At 42.1% G+C, this 15,000-nt stretch overlaps 2 protein-coding genes across 2 annotated transcripts in view; both read left to right on the top strand.

The window, feature by feature from the left end:
* Window positions 1-7,190, top strand: part of LOC138966958 (neuroligin-3-like) — a 36,596-nt gene extending 29,406 nt beyond the window's left edge. The window contains exons 8-12 of the mRNA XM_070339367.1: window positions 857-1,016; window positions 2,730-2,917; window positions 3,866-3,998; window positions 4,327-4,477; window positions 6,016-7,190. Of these exons, the coding sequence (XP_070195468.1) occupies window positions 857-1,016; window positions 2,730-2,917; window positions 3,866-3,998; window positions 4,327-4,477; window positions 6,016-6,181 (798 nt within the window). The 3' untranslated portion in view covers window positions 6,182-7,190. The remainder of the gene's footprint in view (window positions 1-856; window positions 1,017-2,729; window positions 2,918-3,865; window positions 3,999-4,326; window positions 4,478-6,015) is intronic.
* Window positions 7,191-7,793: 603 nt separating this feature from the next.
* The window catches only part of LOC138966957 (neuroligin-4, X-linked-like), a 9,157-nt gene continuing 1,950 nt past the window's right edge, over window positions 7,794-15,000 (top strand). The window contains exons 1-8 of the mRNA XM_070339366.1: window positions 7,794-7,888; window positions 9,522-9,708; window positions 10,211-10,371; window positions 10,784-10,937; window positions 11,562-11,747; window positions 12,984-13,195; window positions 13,809-13,968; window positions 14,491-14,678. Coding sequence (XP_070195467.1) covers window positions 9,528-9,708; window positions 10,211-10,371; window positions 10,784-10,937; window positions 11,562-11,747; window positions 12,984-13,195; window positions 13,809-13,968; window positions 14,491-14,678 — 1,242 coding nt within the window. The 5' untranslated portion in view covers window positions 7,794-7,888; window positions 9,522-9,527. The remainder of the gene's footprint in view (window positions 7,889-9,521; window positions 9,709-10,210; window positions 10,372-10,783; window positions 10,938-11,561; window positions 11,748-12,983; window positions 13,196-13,808; window positions 13,969-14,490; window positions 14,679-15,000) is intronic.

Genomic DNA, 15,000 nt, shown 5'->3' with positions numbered 1-15,000 from the left:
TTTGAAGTCCGAACGTGCAATGAACGATTGTGTAAATGATTGTTTAAACCTCCACACATCTGTCCAAGCTTTTACATAGTATCAGAGCATCTTAAGAGCATATTTTCACTTGGACACATAACACATCAACAACCTGGCTGGTTTTTGGTCTGAATCGGATTTGTTTTTGCAGAACTAATATTGTGTGCCAGTTGCATCATGTATTCAGTAAACAATTCCCAATATGTACAGAAAAGTGCCAACCTGATAGTTGTTGGAACATGTCAAAGTCGAAAAAAGCACTTATCCAAGGTAAAAGATTGGACGGATCTAGGGTGCTTTACAAGCGTGTATACACAGGCAAGAAGACACAATGTATCATCACGCGATTGAAACTGTCAATGGTCTTGGAGCGAAGCTTGTCTGATTTATTATATATACGTGTACACAAAACAACATACTAAAATAGAAAATCGTACCAGTAGAGAAGAGGACAGGCATGTTTCTAGGCATGCATAAATAAACATAATATATATTATTTGAAAATATCAATATTGATTAAACAGCCAAACAACACCCATATATATAGCCTAATGAAACAAGATTTTTTCGGTTCGCACAGCGAACGTGTTGGTGTGAACAGTTATTCTGTGAGAGTGACTGATACGGATGAGAAGAGCGAATGAGTGTGTGGTTTGTACGGTTTTTCTTTGGCATGCATCTAGTGCAATGATTCTTGTTAAGTTGTTAAGCCAGGTGCGCACACACACATATAATTTTGTTCCAGTTTCTGTATGATCATTTGACTGATGGATTTTTTATCTGTTAACTCTTTTTTTAATCTTTACATTTGTGTCTTTTTATCTTTTCTGAGCAGAATGAATTCAATCAGATATTGTTCCGCCCCGCCGTCACCGGCGGTGACCATGACGGTCTGTTTGACGTCACGCCAGAAAACGCCTTGACGCACGATCAGTTTGCGCATGTCCCGACACTCCGTGGATTTACCAAAGACGAATGGACCCACGTTGTCTCTGGTAATCGTTAAAGGCACAATCCTTTCCTTGGAAACATTTCAGCTCACCATCTCAGATCTGATCACGCTTTCACATGGGAACAGACCATCCCTCGAACTTCGACACATACCAAAAACATCCTGGCTGCCATCTGTGCAGACATCTTATGATGAATTTGATTTAGCAGATTGATAGTAGCCCCCAGTGTCAGTTACAAAGTTAGTTCATTAAACATGCCTGCTATGCACAGAAAGCAGCCAGATTCGAAGGTTTTGATAAGGGTCTAGGTTGAAGGATACTCTCTTCTCATGTTAAAATCTGAGCAGAACTATGGTGGTTAACATGATAGCTTACATGGAAAGAAAATTACTCTACCTTCAAGATTTAAATAAAAAACAAGTCGCGTAAGGCGAAATTACTACATTTAGTCAAGCTGTGGAACTCACAGAATGAAACTGAACGCACTGCATTTTTTCACAATGACCGTAGTCCGCTGCTCGTGCAAAAGGCAGTGAAATTAACGAGCCTGTTTAGCGAGGTAGTGGTTGCGCTGTGCTGCATAGCACGCTTTTCTGTACCTCTTATCGTTTTAACTTTCTGAGCGTGTTTTTAATCCAAACATATCATATCTATATGTTTTTGGGATCAGGAACCGACAAGGAATAAGATGAAAGTGTTTTTAAATTGATTTCAAAAATTTAATTTGGATCATAATTTTTATATTTTTAATTTTCAGAGCTTGTTTTTAATCCAAATATAACATATTTATATGTTTTTGGAATCAGAAAATAATGAGAAATACGATGAACGTAATTTTGGATCATTTTATAAACAAATAATTTTAATTACAATTTTCAGATTTTTAATGACCAAAGTCATTAATGAATTTTTAAGCCACCAAGCTGAAATGCAATACCAAAGTCCGGCCTTTGTCGAAAATTGCTTGGCCAAAATTTCAATCAATTTGATTGAAAAATGAGGGTGTGACAGTGCCGCCTCAACTTTTACAAAAAGCCGGATATGACGTCATCAAAGACATTTATACAAAAAAAGAAAAAAACGTCTGGGGATATCATACCCAGGAACTCTCATGTAAAATTTCATAAAGATCGGTCCGGTAGTTTACTCTGAATTGCTCTACACACACACACACGCACACACACACACACACACACACACACACACACACACACACACACACACATACACCACGACCCTCGTCTCGATTCCCCCCTCTATGTTAAAACATTTAGTCAAAACTTGACTAAATGTAAAAACACACACCAGTAACCAGGTTAGGTACGTTTATATCCATAATCAATATTTCGGCACGTTACTGCCTTCTTCGGGATGGTAAGCTTATCATACCTTCAAGAGTATGCCGTACCGGAGTTTAAGTTATGGATGCCGTTTTAGCTCTTAACACAAGGTATAACACATTAAAAAAAAAAAGTTATCATAAAATATGTCAAATGATACAAAGCATAGATGTGTATTACATCTGAAGATCTTAAAAACAAGGGAAAGTAAGCGCCCTAATATAGACAACAGTGAGTGAGAGTTACGCGGAACACGTGTTCTGGTACTTGAAATGATAAGAAGCATTGACATTTATATAATTATGCTTTAAAAACAAACTAGCGAACAGATAAACGAACCTACCAATCAACCAGTCAAACAACCAACTAACCAACACACCACCATCCTGTATTTATGTGCATTTTTCTTTTTCAGACGCGGATAATGACGGCATATCTTTCGAGGAATTCAGACAGTCTCTCCGCAAGTTCCTGACGGAGATGTTCATCGTGCAGCCAGCCTTTCACAACAATATGGACACGACGATAGATCGCTTCACACAGGCCTACCTGCCCCGGGGAACATACCCCGATCCTGAGCAACTTCGACAAATTTTGATTCAGGTTTGTGTCTGCGAAAGTCTGTCTTTCTCTTGGGCGAGGAGGAGGGCACGAACTCGAGCAGGACTCCCCAAACTATGTTTCCCTGGGTTCTATACGCACTATATAGAACAAGATAACAGTGAAAATGTACTCACCAGTACCAGAAACACGAACAAATAACATGGACCGGTTTCGACGATTGTCTTCATCAGATTGTTCTTCTCACCTGCAGTCTCTTGTTCCTATTCTGATAATCATCAACCTGGCTGCTTCATCAATCAATCAATCAATCAATCAATCAATCAATCAATATGAGGCTTATATCGCGCGTATTCCGTGAGTACAGTTCTAAGCGCAGGGATTTCTTTTTTTTTTTTTTTTTTTTTTTTTGCTTCTACTTGTTGTGTTTGCTTTCTGTGATTTGAAGTATTTGCTGACGAAGACAATCGTCGAAACCGGTCCATGTTAATTGTTCGTGTTTCTGGTACTGGTGAGTACATTTTCACTGTTATCTTGTTCTTGTTCCTCTCACATGCAGTCTCTTATTGCTATTCTGCACTATGTAGAAGTAGTAAAAACGTAATTTATGGAGGGGGTCCCGCGACGTACTACACCCGACAAGAGCGGGTCCCGGAACGCACTAAATATCCGTTGTCCGTGATCATGCGTACCACCGGTACTGTTTTCCAAAAATATTCTGCCAGGTTTGTAAAAACGCAAATGTACGTAGTTAATTCAACCAATATGACCATACTATTTGTGTGAAGGGCTCAAGGAACTTCCAAACATCGACATTACGTTGAAATAAGCGCTCCAAATATCATGTTTTGGCAAGGGGTTTACCCTTCTAAAGCAAGAGTATGATACTCCAAATACTGACCATTACAACAACCCGCAAATCTTTACTGATTTTGTTTTTTGTTCTTTTGATAGCGCAGGAAACATTTGTAAAACTGGTTGTATTTTCAGATCGCCTCAGATGTGATGTTCATCGCACCAACCCTCAAGGAAATAGAATCGCACGCGAAGAACACGGCAGAACCTCAGTACCTCTACCGCTTTTCTTACCGATCTGCGCTTGCAAAGAGTCCTTCTTGGCAAGGTTCGTTGATTCGTCCTTTTCCGATTGCATACTCTTATTAACCGACACATATGTCACCAGACTTTTAGCTCAGATAACAAGCCTTGTTCACGAAGATATTCAAAACATCTATTGTCAGACTGGTTTCAGTCATGCATCGCAATGTTTAGCTGAATTTATTTCTTCCCTGACATCCATGTTCATAATTATGCTCAATAAATCGAGTTTCAAGTGAGTGCTTCTTGGTTGTAAATTAAACGTCCCTCTATTGTTTTTATTCTTAGTTTATTTCTTTAATCAAGATGCAGACACACACCATCATCATGAACAGAATATATTTTACTTTCAGGCGTCGTTCACGGAGACGATATAATCTACGTGTTCGGTGTCCCCTTCTTGTCTGAGTTCATCTGGCCAGCAGAACCACAAAACTGGACTCGTGACGACAGACAGCTAGCCGACGACGTCATGACGCTTTGGGCCAACTTCGCCAAATATGGGTAGGTGCAGGCATGTGTGGGTTTTGATTTATGAATTAAAAGGAAAGCAGTGTCCCATGAAAACCAGGGGCGGATCAGTTGCTTTGTAAGGGGGGGGGGGGCACTTTGAATCGAAAGTGAATGTGATGGGCGCGAAGCGCCTGAATTTGCTAGGGGGGTCCGGGGGCATGCCCCCCCGGAAAAATTTTTGGCCCAAAGAAGCAAAATGGTGCCATCTGGTGCCATTTGAACTTAGAAATAGTCATAGAATCAGCTTTCCAGTTTTTTTTTTTTTTTTTTCGGGGGGGGGGGGGGGGGCACGTGCCCCCTGTGCCCCCCCCTCGTCCGCCCCTGAAAACAGTTAATTAAGCTTCTCATTTCAGATCTGGTTGTGATTTTAAATGAAATAATACCATCCCTTCCTGACTGCTTTCTGTGCAGAGGAACGTTTTAATGAACTATTTGCACACATTACCACTAGTGTGGAAGGGATTCATCTTAAACCTCTCAACATTCACAGAACAAAACACAGGCCGTTGAGTGAGAGATGGAGAGATGGTCTTTTGCCATGTGAAATCCTGGCCAGATCTGAAATGGTTGTATCCAATCCCGGGGCGGATTAGGGGGGGGGGGTGTTACAGGGGTTCCGGAACCCCCCTCCCCCCGGCTGTCAAAAAAAAATTAATACTAACTTTAAAAGAAATAATGAGTGGCTGCTGACACCAGTTGATCATGTTTAACATCAAGGATAAGCCATAAATTGTTCATAAAATAGCTAAAACTCTTCAGCTTCGGGGGGGCAAAGCCCCCCAGACCCCCCAACGGGGCCTTGCCCATGTACCCCACAAGAGGTCTACCCCTGGACCACAAGTTGTAACCCCCCCCCCCCCCCCTCTGGCTTAACTGCTCCACCCCTGCAATCGTTTACATGGCGTGTATTTACTGTGTAATCTACGTAGGATTTCGTTTCTTCCGCAAATACTGAGTTGGATCATTGCCGTTTTCAAATCCCTGACTAATTATGTTCGTTTTTTTCAACGAACAGCTTTCAAGTTTGTTTTGAACAATGTTTGTTTGTGGACAGCATATTGTAATTGCATGCTCCTGAGTGTTTGTTCAGAAGTAAACAAAATAAGCCCTGTGAAGTTTTTCCTGTGGAGCTTTATTTGCAGTGTTTTAGCAGGCGGTAGTTCAATTTTAGAAGTTAAGCTGACATTTTGAAATGTCAGTATATGTTTTTTATTGGCTGAAGGAAAAACATTTATCTGGTGATAATACTTGTTGTGTTCACGATGATGTACAGCAGAACACACATGCATAGTTTACCCATGTACGTACATCGTTCAAATGTTGTGCTTTTTTGTGTGCTTCTTCAGAAGAAGAACAAATTGAAAATGTTTTTGAGTTCAAAATATCTACAACTTTGTGTGACATTGTTTATGTAAATACAATCTGTTATAAAGTCCAGACGCAAAATCAATCGTGATTTCCCTTCAAGCTCTGACGTACCTTAATAGATACATGTAAATATTTGCTTTGCTTGTTTTCTTTTGTTTCAGCAATCCTACCCCCACAGCTGTAAATGGAATCAACTGGTCGCCATGGACAAAGACCACGCCCTCTTACCTTGACATTGCTAGTCACAGCCAGATGGAGCATGATTTAAACATCCCGAGCGTGTCTTTTCCAGCGTCTGTGGAGAACCCATCTGTATTAATAGGATAACTTAAGTTTGTAAATATAGTCTTGTGCCTTATCCCTACGCCTCCACACCAATTCCCATTAAGCTCACACACACACACACACACACACACACACACACACACACACACACACACACACACACACACACATTTCTGTTCGTGATTTTTTTCAATCACATGTTAACGCGTGAATTTAAAATGATTTGTTTTCCGAACAGAATGATTACTCGAACACAAAATTGCTCACTTGTTCGTGTTTGGTAGGTGGTGTTTTTCCACTCGTATGCTTCATTATATTATGGTCATGATCAAGATCCTTTTCGTCTGCGTGAGTGTGTATGTGTGTGTGTGTGGGTGTGTCAAGGAATGTGTATGATGTTTATGTGACCTGTAAATTAACAGAGTAATGAATGATTATTTTCATGGAGATCAGTACCGATTTTGTTATGTTTTGCTATTTAGATCAATTGTAGTTCCGGAAATGTGTAGTAGGTTCTGGTAGTTATACGTTTTCCGATACTGTACTGTTTCTCTGTTGTTTTGGTCTCCTAGAAGTACCCATTTTTACATTTGCATAGGTATGCTTACGTTTATTGTTTTAGTTAGCAATAGTGTGTTATAGGAATGTAAGTAGCTGTTTCCCCTACGGTTAAATGAGTATGCTGATTTTTTTTCTGCAGGTGTCAGATAGCGATAGGAAAACATGGCGAAAGGATGTGTTTATGTTTTGGGATGAATCAGTAGCTGAATGGGTGACGTGTGTATTCTTTTGTAAGTCGAGGTAGAAAGTGTTGTGGAAAAATAGGGAAGTGTTGCAGAGGAATATTCGTGATGTGAACAGGGAAGTGTTGGTTTTATTGGTTCTTGGTTATTCCGTTTATTTCGATCTTTGAGTAGACTTGTGTTAAACCTTTCATATTCCAGCGAGTAGGCTACAGTAGGTAGTGATCCCTTTCATACCCGTGATTTCTTTGTTTCATTTTGTTCTTGCATTCTGTTCTTGACTCAATAGCGAAATCCTCGAAGTTTTATTCTGTTTACCCAAGTGTTTGTGGCCGTATGGGTGCGTGACGTCATCGTCCAGTGTGTCTGTGTGCGACAGTGTGTGCCTCAGTGTGTAGACATGTGTAAATGGGTGAACGTGTATGACACAACCAGCGTGCACAGGGGTCCGGTGCAGGACTACAAATATGCAAGCATAACATTTCACTGACAGTGTGGTGCGTGCATGCGTCCGTGTGTGTGTATCAGTGTGTGTGTGTGTGTGTGTGTGTGTGTGTGTGTGTGTGTGTGTGTGTTTGTGTGTATGTTTGGTGCATGCATGCGTGTGTGTGTGTGTGTGTGTGTGTGTGTGTGTGTGTGTACGTGTCAGCATGCGTGTATACGTGTGTGTGTGTGTGTGTGTGTGTGTGTGTGTGTGTGTGTGTGTGTGTGTGTGTGTGTGCGAATAACAAATTGACTCTTTAAGAAACAATTCATAAACACGTACTGCAAAAAGCAATAATACACATACGTGAACAATGGTACTGTTGCACTGCCCAACTATTTTCAGGTTTGAAATAACCCACATTTTTTCCGAGATAAGGGAAATAAAGGGGGACAAAATAAGAAACAATTGAAATTGTTAAGTAAGATACTTCAGGTTTTGAACAACAACATCAAAAGTGCCAAGGAGACGCGCAAACCGAGTCACACTTTTACGGATATTCGCCATAACCAGAAAGGAAAGGTACGAAATAAATATAAAATATGATTACGATGAACAAGCAAAACACAGAAACATACACGCAGACACAGGAAAAACACAGGCTCAAGTAGATGGATTAAATGGATGTATAAGTAGAGGTTACATGCCGAATCTCAGTGATTATCAAAAATAATGGTCGAAGTTAGCGGATCAGGAAAAATGCGAGCTTCAGCGAGCTATCGAGGATTCAGGCCCGTTCTTGGGTAAGTGATTTTGGTTGTTGGGTAAGTGATTTTGGTTGTTGGGTAAGTTACCGTAAAATAACTAGCCCTACACGTTTACAGAGAGAAAGAAGCAGAGGGGGGAATAATGAACATTCGATACCCTTTTCTGTAAACCATGTGACGTCATATGCATAGGCCGACTGAAACTCATATTGAGGTCGCTGGCCGCGACTACAAAAGAGTCTGTTTGTGTGCGTTCAGTCGTAACAAAAGCAGAATTCTAGCTAAAATTGATCGATATATATAAAGTAATGTTTTTGGCGCGGTCTTGTCTTTCTCAAGCTGTGTAAACTGACATAATTATGTTGGTCAACAAATGCAAATAACATATAATAGGAACATAAACGCGCACAACAAACACAGAGACTAGACAGACAGAGTGGGGGAGGGGGGGGGGCACACGTAGCTGTTACAAACAGAGAAACATATACGCAGACAAAGCAAAGCAGGATGATAAAAGGATACATGAACATCCACACGCCCAAAGACACAGGTACAGACAAGTATTATACAGACATACAAACCGAAACCCTTAACAGATAGACTGACACATTTCCAAACCAAGAACCAATCAACTAAAAGGGTAATGTTATGGAACGCTTAGTTGACTACACGAAACATTCACACAAAACATAATTACAATTAACAAAAAAGATTGATCGATTGCTTGCTTGCTTGGTTGGTTGATTAAGTGAGGGATTGGTAATTGATACATTTATTGATTGATCCATTTATTTGTCAACTAAACGTACAGTTTTGTCAATTAGTGTTCAATAGACAGACACCCCGACCAAAAAAGAGAGGGAGTGCTCACAAACACACACGATGGAATCAACAATGCTATGCACAACTATAAGATGCTTGTGTATGGATGGATGGTACGTAGCATGGTCTCTATACTTTTCTAGATAGCAACGCAGCACACGGGACACTGTTTCAGTATCGCTACCCTTGCATAAGTATAGTGCATATGGGCCTGGTAGCTCAGGTGGTAGAGCACTGGACTTGTGACGCTGGCACTGATCCCAGGTTCGAATCCTGGCCGCGGCAGACACGTGCAAACTTAATGTAATGGCTCAGAGAGGGTATCCATGTCACACCACAGTGTCTGCACCTTGGCATGTACACTGATACCTTGGTCATCCTGCCAGAAATGCAGGTGACTGATCACGTCTTCTACCGCACATACCTAGTTAGCGCGAATCGTGTTGCTGCAACATTTTCCACTCGGAGGAAGCTAAGTGACCTTAGTTTCCTAACACAGGGATAATAAACTAATGTATTTTGTGAAAAAAATAATAACTGACTACACATTTTCAGCCAGAGGCTGCGAGACATCGAGGATGTCCGAGAATCTGCCTTACTTCCACCTAGTGCGGTATATTTTACAGACGGAGATGGACTTCTACATGACATTGAGTGTACTATTGTGTGTACTCACGGGGGTGTTGTCCGACGCTGACCAGTCAGTTGAGGTCAGCACCAAATATGGCGGACTGCGAGGGTTGAGGTCGCTGATCAACGGTCAAACGCTCGTGGACAAGTTTTTGAACATTCCCTATGCCAAGCCTCCTGTGGGTAAGTATCCTGGTGACTAACTGTCTAAGTGCTTGCTTGTTTGATTGCTTGATTGGTTTGTTGGTTGCTTGGGTGATTGAATGCTTAATTCGGTAATTTGTTGATTAGATTGCTTGATTTTGGGTAGCTCCTTGGCTCAATTCAGTGGAGTCATTGTGAGACATTGACAAAATGCTCATTGCACATCGGCACGGTACGACCGAGCACATTGGAACGTCGAATAACAAATAACAAAAATAAAGTACACAATCATACCTAAATTTACATGGCAGTTGAACTTCGATTTTGAGACCCCCCTTCCATCCCCCCCCCCCCCCCCCCCCCTTCCGCCCTCTAACCCATACGTTCTTTGAGTGGCTGGAAAGATGCTACTAAACACGTACCTTGTTGTCCCAAGCACCGTTTTCGGCAGGTGCCTTTCAAAATCACCATCTCTTCAGCGTGTGTAATAACAAATTACAATTTACAATTAATTTACATGAATGATGTTATTGCATTATAGGTCAACTACGATTTCGCGCCCCTGAACCCCCTGTTGCTTGGCGTGGCGTGAGGGATGCTACGACCCTCGGACCTCGTTGTCCGCAGCACGCGTTCCCTGATATGCCTCCCCGGTTAAGCTTCTCGGACAGTGAGGACTGCTTGGTGATTAACGTCTATAGGGTGAGAGAGAGAGAGAGAGAGAGAGAGAGAGAGAGAGAGAGAGAGAGAGAGAGAGAGAGAGAGAGGAGAGAGAGAGAGAGAGAGAGGTGGGAAGGGAGACGGGGGACAGATAGTGTTGGAGATAGAAAGAAGAAAGAGCCCTCGCTCAAAATACAGAAACAAATCAAGCGAGAGACAGAGAAAGAGGGAGAGAGGGGGGGGGGGAGAAATGTGTGTATATGTGCTGGTGTTTGTGTGTGTGTGTGTGTGTGTGTGTGTGTGTGTGTGTGTGTGCGTGTGCGTGTGTCTGTGTGTGTGTGTCTGTGTGTGTGCGTGCGTGCGTGTGTGCTTGTTGGTAGGCAGAGATGAGAAGGTGTGTGTTTGTGTGTGTGTGTTGCCTGACGACGTGATGATTGTATCATTTTTTTTCCAGCCAGCAAGAAACAATAGCACTGGTCCTTTACCGGTAATGTTGTGGATTCACGGAGGGGGATACTACATTGGAACAGCCAATTTGTACGACGCTTCCCAGATCGCCACCAAGGGTGTCGTTGTTGTTGCTGTTAATTATCGGCTTGACGCTTTCGGTAAGTTTAAGTATGCTTGGCGGGAACGTGCATATTGATGGACAGACGGACAAACACATAAACAGACAAATTAGGCCAGAATCCCAAAAAATTGGTCCCATTGACCGAATCCGCATAATTGCTATGGGTAATCTTCAGATTAACGGGCCAGGCCGTTCTACTTATGGTCCAAACGTCAAACAATTAGCGCGCTTGTGTGGCTGCTTTCCACCAAATATAAGTAACGACTGACTAACATCTAATCTACAATGAATGACAGGTTGGTGGTGTACACACTGAGACACATACGTACGCATTCCCATCCGTCTATGTCTTCAAGACACTATAGTTTCTTACTACACAAGACCGCAATGCTCTCAAAGTAGCTAGCGGGGGTTAAAAAAAACTCTCAGCTTATCACAACTTTTGGTGAATCAGGAAGCAAAAACACATCATTAAACAAACGACAGAAAAAAAAGGAGAAAAAAACAAACATGAACGCCTCCCACCCAAACCTCTACTCCCTCTACCCCCAAAGCTGTATATATATGGCTATAAAACTGCGGTTTCCTATTGTGCTACCTTAGCCGTTCTCATTAGATTTTCGTTCCTCTTTGAACCTCTCTAAAATCCATTTACAATCAGGTTTTCTGTGCACGGAGGACGACGCGGCTATGGGCAACTACGGCCTGTTAGATGTCATCCGGGCTTTACAGTGGGTTCGTGATGTCATTTCCGCTTTTAATGGTGACCCGAACAACATCACCATCTTCGGAGAGAGCGCTGGTAGTGCCATGACTTCACTGCTCTTGATGGCAAAGAAAGCGAGAGGTACAAGACATTCACTTAGTTAAGAGATTGGGAGGAAAACGTGGGGTATGGGGGGGGGGGGGTGCACTTAGAATCCAACAGTGTAAATGGAGAGCGCGTAGCGAGCCCGAGACTGCCAGGGGGGGGGGGGGGGGGTGTCCGGGGGTATCGCCCCCCCCCCCCCCGCCCCACGGGGAAAAATATGTCCGAAGTAGCAGAATTGTGCTATCTGGTGCCACCAGAGCTTAGAAATTGCCACAGAATAATCTGACTAAATTTCCAAGTAAAAACACATCCCCCTTTTTAATTCTAGCTGGAGGGGGGGGGGGGTTAACGTGCAGCCTGTGCACCGCCCTGGGTCCACCCCTGTCTCCCATAACCTACGTACCCCCAACCCCGTCTCTAGTAGCTCTCTACCCTCATCCACACACACCCACCCACTCCTCATACACGTTTCAATCCATTCTCACTCTAGCTCTGTGTCCGCCTTTCCTTGGTTTATGAAATGCAAAAATTAAGTAAGAATACAAACACTAAATAAAGAGCAGGTGGGGGGGGGGGGGTGATTGTGGATGGGGGGGGGGAGGAGTAATTATCGGTGGGGGGTGGGGGGGAGCATATCCTGCGGCTATCAACACACTCCTAGCTGGCTTTTTTTTCTATTTGGATCGTATCATCTTTATCTGCTCTATTAAAAGGATATTGCAAGGTCAGATTATTTAAGGTCAAATCCAGATAGCCAAACCACCGTGAGAATATAGGTCAGTCCACTACGTCCACTACGAAAAATCCTTTTTGGGAGCGGTCCCAATTTCTGACCCAACTTCGTGCACTCAACCCGCTCCCGTATCCCAGATCTGTTATTTTGTATTCCCTTTTCATGTTTTTGATTTTGTTTTATCTTTTTATTTATTTATGTATTTAGTTACTTATACATTTATTCATTTAATTGTTAAGTAATTTTTTTTTAAATTGAATTTTGTTTTTTATCTAAATTTTTGTTTTTGTTTTTGTTAGGGGGGGGGGGGGGGGTCAAAGGTACCTTCTTTCTTATTTCAACGGTTGTGTGTACCATCACAAATCTGCCCCTTCTATTTGAATATGTATGAACACATTCCAGGCTTTACAGTCTGCAAACAACCAGGTAATCAAAGCAACACACCAACTAACCAAACAAATTATAACTAAATGCACAAATCAGTTTGATGCAACGTGTCAACTTAACCCTTAACTTGGCTTACTCTTCCATTTCCTTAGGTTTATTTCACAAAGCCATCATGGAAAGCGGAGTTTCCTTGACCCCCTGGACAGTGGGACTGTCCCGGTCAAAAGTCCAGCCTGGCCCGCTAAATCTGGTCAAAACTTTGTCCGAAAAACTGTTCTGTGACGTCACTGACACTTCGGCCATGGTCGGGTGTCTTCGGACCAAAGATGCAATGTCCATCATCAACATAACTTGGGAGATGGCTGTGAGTTTAGTTTTGGTTTTGGATGTTCACTAATTAATGTGAATTTTCTAAATGCCTCGATGTGGAAACATACACACAAACAAACAAAAAATACACCAAAAAAACAAGTAATCAAACAACCGCAACACATTCTGTCCAACGACCGTTCTTTAATTACTAATACAACAGTCGACCCGCTCCCAATCGACGATGGCTCAGCGGGTGGAGGTCCTGAATCCGCGATCGCGCGTGTGTACATGGTCCATATGTGACCATCCTCCCCCATCCACTTGACCTACCTTTCTTGCTGAGGCCTAGCTCTCCCCCCTTTCCGCCTACCCCCACCCCCCTCACACACACACACACGCACACACACACACACACACACACACACACACACACACAGTTTCGAGCTCCGCTTCCAGTGTTTACTAAAGTGTCCTTCAGTATAATTATACGCCTACATGTATTGTGCATCAGTGTGTGTCAAATGCTAACGAAGATTTTGTCATTTGATTACATTAGATTAAAATTACCATGCCTATTCTTTACGTACATTTCTGCGTGAATATGATTTCCACTTGTTGCATATTTTTATTTTATTTCATTGTATTTCTATGTATTGCTATTGCAGAGTGAATTCAATCAGATTTTGTTTCGCCCTGCCATAACGGTGGGACGTCATGATAGTTTGCTTGACGTCACACCGGAACACGCTCTGACCCACGATCAGTTTGCGCATGTGCCGACACTACGTGGATACAGCAAGAATGAATGGGCCAGGGCTGTCAATGGTAAACCTATGTCTATAGTTTAAAGCTAAACGTGAAGATGACATGACGGTTCATTTTTGAATAAAAAAAATGTACATTTCATAAACGAACGAAGACACTTGAAATGACAGAAAAATTCGGTGTTCAGTGTAAATTGTGAGATTCATAAGGCAAAGAGAACTTTGTCAAATCGAAAGCTTGGTTTGGCTACAAACTAATCATGCACATAAAGAGAGAGAGAGGGGGGTGGGGGCAGAATCTGACATTTTCCTGAATTTGGTCACGACCTCTCCTTACGCTCTTCTATCAGAAATCTAGTCTTGTTGTTATGTTGTTTAAAATGCAAGAAACAGATTGGGTAGACGGACAGAAACTTGTAATGCTTTTGGCATGACAACCGATTTAAAGTAAACGAACAAAATTCACAACAGACAATAATGATGGAAGGTTGAACATCTAGAACATCGTACCAACAACTGAACCATCAAGTGGTTACATGAATATAGTCAGGTTGTTCGCTCTGTTTTGAATTGTCCACCGCAGACACGGAGGATGACGGAATATCTTTCGAGGAATTCAGACAGTCTCTCAGCATCTTTCTGGACCACTGGTTCATCGTGCAACCAGCCTTTCACAACGATATGACCACTGTGATAGATCGCTTCACACGGGCCTACCTTCCCCTGGGGAGACAGACCAATCCCAAACAACTACGTCAAACGATGATTCAGGTTTGCGAACGACGGAACTAAAGCCTTAATTCTGATGCCAAGTATTAGTCCGTGTCTTCTTTCAATCACTCTTTACAATGTCCTTAAGAATGACTGCTGACCATTGACTGCTGATGATTTCAATGCCATTACAATGACAGACATGACTCTTCGTGTGGTACTGACTGATTGGTCGTCTACAAATGAACTTGATTTATGGATTGGTTTATTGACTGACTGATTGGTATTGTAAAAGTTAACTTGCTTACTTGCTTGCATGCTTGATTAATATATTGATAAATACATCGACTGCTTGATTTGTTAATATATTATTTTTGTTTTG

Source organism: Littorina saxatilis, linkage group LG5, assembly GCF_037325665.1.
Source record: "Littorina saxatilis isolate snail1 linkage group LG5, US_GU_Lsax_2.0, whole genome shotgun sequence".
Lineage (NCBI taxonomy): Eukaryota > Metazoa > Mollusca > Gastropoda > Littorinimorpha > Littorinidae > Littorina > Littorina saxatilis.
This window is presented reverse-complemented; position numbering and strand designations above follow the sequence as displayed.